The sequence below is a fragment of the Arachis duranensis genome, chromosome 2 (genome assembly GCF_000817695.3).
Source record: "Arachis duranensis cultivar V14167 chromosome 2, aradu.V14167.gnm2.J7QH, whole genome shotgun sequence".
NCBI classification, from domain to species: Eukaryota; Viridiplantae; Streptophyta; class Magnoliopsida; order Fabales; family Fabaceae; genus Arachis; species Arachis duranensis.
Genome location: NC_029773.3, coordinates 63,122,406 through 63,128,721, shown reverse-complemented (window position 1 = coordinate 63,128,721; position 6,316 = coordinate 63,122,406). Strand labels below are relative to the sequence as shown.

At 33.2% G+C, this 6,316-nt stretch overlaps 1 protein-coding gene across 1 annotated transcript; it reads right to left on the bottom strand.

Annotated features, from left to right (window-relative positions):
* Positions 1-254: 254 nt before the first annotated feature.
* LOC107474605 (pentatricopeptide repeat-containing protein At5g27110-like) lies at positions 255-2,558 on the bottom strand. Its single transcript, XM_016094241.2, has one exon. The coding sequence runs from the start codon at positions 2,556-2,558 to the stop codon at positions 255-257; it is 2,304 nt and encodes a 767-aa protein (XP_015949727.1).
* Positions 2,559-6,316: the final 3,758 nt, after the last annotated feature.

Here is a 6,316-nt window from a genome sequence, read left to right as displayed (position 1 = left end):
TACATTTAAAATGAGAAAACTGTTATCAGTGAGTTATCTACATGTGGATCGCTCCTCAACTACCTGCAAATAATATCTGGCTAATGAAATGAACAAAAGCAACTCAACTGAATTTATGTCATAAAAAAAGAGCAGTTCGATGCACAAGCATCCCGTGTTTACACAGGGTTTGGAGAAGAACTGTACCCAAAGAATATAATGTACGCAATTTAACTTGATAATTATAATAGTGGCACTGGATTTATGCCATGCAGTCACAAAAAACCTGAGATCATATTGTTTCTGTTTTCACAGCACCAATGCATTTCATTTCTTAACAGCTCCAAATTAGAATAAATTTGTCTACTTTGTAGATGGTCTTTATCATTTGCAATAAAATAGTGAACCTCATTGTCTATCTCAATCCAGCTCAAACCAGTTTCTTTGTTTAACTTCAAGTCATTCATAGCCGTTCTCACCTTTGCGGCCTCTTCTGGCAAGCCTCCTTCTGCATACATATTCGATATGAGTATGTAAGAGGAAGCCTCGTTGGGTGCTAAGTCGAGCAATTTTTCAGAAGCCCACTTTCCAAGTTGTAAATCGCCACACAACTTACAGGAATTGACAAAAGCCCTCCAAAGCAAAGATGATTCAGGAAATGGGCTCTCATTGATGATATCAATGGCTTTCGACAGGTTTCCTGCACGGCCTAAGAGATCAACTATAAATGAGTAATGCTCAATCACAGGCTTGATCCCATACTTGTGTTCCATTTCATTGAATAAGCTTAATCCACTTTTACATAAACCTGTGTAACTACATGCTTGGAGAACAGCCAACATTGTAATCTCATCAGGATCGAATCCCTCTTCCTTCATATTCTCAAAAAGCGAAAGTGCTTTGCTTCCATCACCATGAAGTGCATAAGCAGAAATTATGGCATTCCAAGTCACGCAATCACGGTTCATTAGACAGAATATTTTATTAGCATCCTGCACACAGCCACATTTAGCATACATGGTAATTGCCGCATTGCATACAGCCGTATCATCTTCTAGTCCCAGCTTAATAGCATAAGCATGAAGACTCTCCCCTGCTACTAAGGAAGCTTGGTTGGCAGATAAACTCAGGAGCCGCGAAAATGTTATCCAATCTGGTTGCATACCACCGACTCTCATTCTGTTGAAAAAGACTAAAGGATCTTCCTCATCATCTCTTAATTCTGAATTTAAGTATCCAACTAGAATAGCATTAAATGAAGCAATAGTTTTTTTTGGGAGCTTGTCAAAAACTGTTCGTGCAGAGTGCAAAGTCCCACATTTAGCATACAAATCTATTAAAGCAGTACCGCTATTTACATCTGAGATATGGCCAAGCTTCATTCCAAGTCCATGAATTTGAAGCCCAAACTCCATATTATTGCACACTGAACATCCATCAAGCACAGTGCCGAGACAACCAGAATCAAGAGGCACACCCTCCTCAAGCATATTTATGAAAAGCTCAAGGGCTCTACTAGCGCAACCATTCTTAACAAATGCCGATAGAAGTGCAGACCAAGAAATCAAAGACTTCCTGTCGATTTTAACAAACAGTTTCTCAGCCTCTTTGACTATCCCTTCTTGTGCGTACAATGTAATTAACGCATTTCCGATAGATGTTTGGCCCATAAAGCCTAACTTTACGGCAAGCCCATGTATTTGCTTCCCTATATAGATTCCCATACTTGAATCACATGAACTAATCAAATTTGTAATAGTGTAATCACTTGGGTTCAATCCAGAGTCTAGCATATCCACAAAGATCTCAAAGGCTTTACTTCCTAAGCCAGCATTGCCATATTCCAAGATCATATAATTTATGCTCTGCACATCTTTAACACTTATGCCATTGAAAATTTTCTCTGCACTCCCCAAGTCTCCGCTTTTAGAGTACATAGAAACCAATGAAGTGGCCAGAACAACATTCTCCTGAAGCCCATTTTTCACAACAAGAGAATGAACCTGCTTGCCGAAAACACCATCCTCTGGTGATTTACATGCCTGCAGCATCACTGAGCATGTATGCTCATTGAACTTCTCTCCAAGCTCACACATATCACGCACAACACCAAAAACAGATTCAACATCACTAATCCTCAAATACCCCTTCATAAGGGTAGTCCAAGTGACCGTGCTCCTCACAAGCATTTCGTCAAACACCTTCTGTGCATCACCCATGTTGCTGAATTTTGAGTACAAATTCACAAGATTGTTAACAACAAAGAGTTCACCATCACAACCAGATTTGATTAAAGAGGCGTGAGTTGCCTGAGCCAGCATGTAATCTTGGGACCCAATTGAGAGCTGAATGAGCTGAGGCCAGTGATAAAGAGGATTGTTGTTCTGCTCAAAGGTGGTTGAGAGAGAAGAGAATTCAGAGTAATGGGGTGGCTCAAGTTTGAGAGTTTGGTTGCGCTTATGGAAAGTAGGATGAAAGCCATTGATGGATGGTGATTTTGCTCTCAGTGGTTGAAGGATGGGTAATGGGCACGTAAGCATTGAGGTGGGAAGATGGGTTTGCAGCAATGCTTCAATCATGGGGAATGAAGTCAATGAACTCAATAATACATGAACAATTAAATAATTAATTACTAAAGAGAGAATGCTAATGTTCAAAAATTAATTTAAGGTCAAATACATGAACAATTAACTCGTGTAGAATTACTACAAAAAAAATATGTAATGGAATTTTTTTTCTATAATATCCCTCAATATATAATTCAAATTTCTACGTTTTACTTAAGTGGACTAAGAAATTAATTACTAAAGTATAGTTTGGTAGAATTTTTTGAAGAAGTGTTCATGTTCTTTAAAAGCTCAAACTCTTCATTTTGTGTTTGATAAATAAAAAGATTATGTACTTGTGCTTGCAGCTTTTAAAATATTGGAATACTTTTGAAAGCATAGAGCTTTTTAAAGTTAGCTTATACTTTTTAAAATTTAAAAGTCTAATATAACTTCATATGTTAACTAATTTTTAAATTTAATACTTACATTTATATTTATTATAGTATTTTCAAATTTTAAAAGCTATTTTACCAAACGTAATCGATGTTGCTTGTGTTTATTAAAAGTTATTTTTTATTTGATTTACTAAATATAAATACTACAATTTTTAAAAAGTCATCTTTTAAAAGTCAACTTTTATAAACTATTTTTAAAAAATAAAAGTTTTACCAAACTAAACTTAAATCAATTCAAGTTGATTATATATTAGAAATTGAAATAATTATTTTATTATATTTCTAAAAAAATTAAAACTATTCCAATATACATTTAGAGTTAATATTGAATTTGGTCTTTGAAATTGTACTTAAACTTTAATTTAGGCTCTGAAATTTTAATTGTCTTTCTTTAATCCGTGAACTTTATAAAATGACATCGTTATAATTTTGGCGCTCAAATATCCTAAAATCGACGCTAGATCACTTGCTTTAAAAGGAAAAGTTTCAATAAATACTATTTATGATTTTTTTTAGATTATTCGAGTGGCAAAATAAAAATGATGTTATTTTACAGAATCTAACTTGACATCTAGCTATTTACATCAGCGTTCTCTTAATATTTGTGCGTCCAAAATTATCCCAAAAATTATATGTCACTTTTACAAAATTTAAAAATTAAATGAAAACAATTAAAATTTTAAAAATTAAATTAAAACTGGCGTATAAATTGAGAAACTAAATTAAATATTACCTCGTATGCTTATTTAATTTCTTGAGATAAGGTTCAATGTGGCTAATATGTTGGCCAATTTTATTTTATTTTATTTTATTATTATTTTTTTTTTTCATCAAGACATGAACTAAACAAAGGAAATCTATTCAATATGGTAAATGCGTAATAAGGTGATTTGGATTGAATTTTACAGGAAAACTAACTCCAGTTCAACGAAATTTCATTAGTTCGTATTGGTTCCGATTCAGGTATTTTCTCCATCAAAAGTGAAGGGAACCAAACCAATCAAAGTTGAATTGGTTCAAGTGAATTAATTTATATTCCTTGTCTAATTTCTTAAAGAAAGTCATATTTTCTATTGTAATGTAAAATTGTTTTTCTTTCAAGCATGATTTTGAAAGCCAAATGAGTCTTTAATATACTTTAGTAATCATAGTTAAATTAAAATAACTACATTATAATAACATTACACTCTTTTAAATAAAAATTTTATATTAGCATTATATTATAATTATAATCATTTGACTAAAGTTTTTTGACAATTTGGAATAATTTATTAAAAGCTTATAGGCTTATAGTAAATTCAAAGTTATTTTTTCTTTTTAACACAAATATATATTTCAGGAGGAGTGCTACACATACAAGTCATTTAATTTACAAGTCATATAAGTTGGGAGAAACTTAACAAAAAGCATGCTGGCCCATATATGATTTCTATGGCGTGCTTCGTATTCCTCCTTCTCCTCCTCCTCTTCCTTCTTCTTCTCATTCTTCTCCTACTCTTCTTCTTCTTCCTCCATGAAAACGAGTTTTTTGTCAAATTTGTTCGATCTCTTCGTGCGTTCTCTCTTTGCCTTTTCATTCGTTGTTTTATCTGCGTTTATTATTGGTATTCTTTCTTCTTTTTTTTTTTTGATTTTCATGGTTTCTGAAATCAAGCTTTGAAATCGTTTTGAAGATAATGGACCTTCAAAAATACACCCAACCGATTACAGAAATACACCCAAAAGATTACAGAAATTTACCCACAGAATTACAAAAATACACCCAAAGGATTTAAAAAATACACCCAAATTTCGTTGAAGTACACCTTATGCATAATTCAGAACTCTTCCTCTTTCTCCTCCTCATGTTCTGCTGCTTCTTCTTCTTCATTTTCTTATTTTATATTTTCATAATTCTTTTTGGGAGAAAAAATCAAACAAAGAAGAAAAAATACATAATGTTGCAAAATAAAAAAGAAGAACGAGGAGAAACACGACGATGAAGATGAAACACTTCAAAAACAAAGAAGAAGAAGAAGAAGAGGAGGCATGGAAAAAGAAGAAGAAGGAGAAGAAAAAGAGGAGGCATGGAGAAAGAAAAAGAAGAAGAAATAAATGACTTGTATGGGAAAACACTTGTACGTGAAGAATTCCTCATATTTCAGCATATATTTATTTTAGATTATATGAATTATATTTTATTTATATTAATATTTTGATTATGGATGTAATCTAGGGGTAACAAAGAAGATTACTCGCCTCACTCAAAACCAACATAAAACGGAGTAAGTCGGCGAGTTGTGGTATCTATTCAATTTTTTTTAAATTTAAATTAACATAAAAACATAAATTCATATTATATCTAGTTTTCAACAAATCTGTCACATCTCAAAATTTAAATTTTGAATTCAAATTTCAACGTTAGAATAAAAAATTTCAAGCAACATATTCAAATTCAAATTCAAATTGATGATTTCAAGCAATGTAATCACACTCTAGAATATCATATCTATTTCATATTCACTAATTTTATAAAATTTGAAATTAAACAATAATAAAAAAAATCAGAAACATCAATAGCACTGACAGAGAAAAATTCTTGGCAAAACTATAGTCATTTGAGGCCGGATCTTCTTATTATTTATGTAAGGTCGGATAACTTGACATGACTGATGGTTTGCATTCTCGCTCCAACACAAATTTTTAAGGTGCATCTAGATACGTGCTCATGTATTTGACCTATTCCTTACTAAGATTGTATCTCTCTATGTGTGTTCTTATGTTTCCTTCCTACCTTCTATACATTACAGATGGGGATGATGATCACTTTCACGCACATTCTTTAAGGACATTATTGGCAATAATAGTCCATACTTTGCCCGAGATTTGATGGCCCAAACCGGTGTTGCAAATCAGCTTCAGAATCCCCGGCGTTTAACGCCGGAACTGGCACAAAAATTGGAGTTAAACGCCCAAACTTGCATAAAAGCTAGCGTTTAACTCCAGAAAAAGTCTCTACACATGAAAGTTTCAATGCTCAGCCCAAGCACACACCAAGTGGACCCTGGAAGTGGATTTTTACGTCATTTACTCATTTCTGTATACCCTAGGTTACTAGTTCACTATTAATAGGACCTTTTGACATTGTATCTCTACCTCATGACATTACACGTTTCTTATTGTATCTTTGACGGCATGAGTCTCTAAACCCCATGGTTGGGGGTGAGGAACTCTGCTGTGTCTTGATGGATTAATGCAATTACTACTGTTTTTCATTCAATCACGCTTGCTTCTATTCTAAGATATCACTTGCTCCTAAACTTGATGAATGTGATGATCCGTGACACTCATCAT

Excerpts from the sequence above, each read along its gene's own strand:
- LOC107474605 (XM_016094241.2), bottom strand. The coding sequence starts at position 2,558 with ATGATTGAAGCATTGCTGCAAACCCATCTTCCCACCTCAATGCTTACG.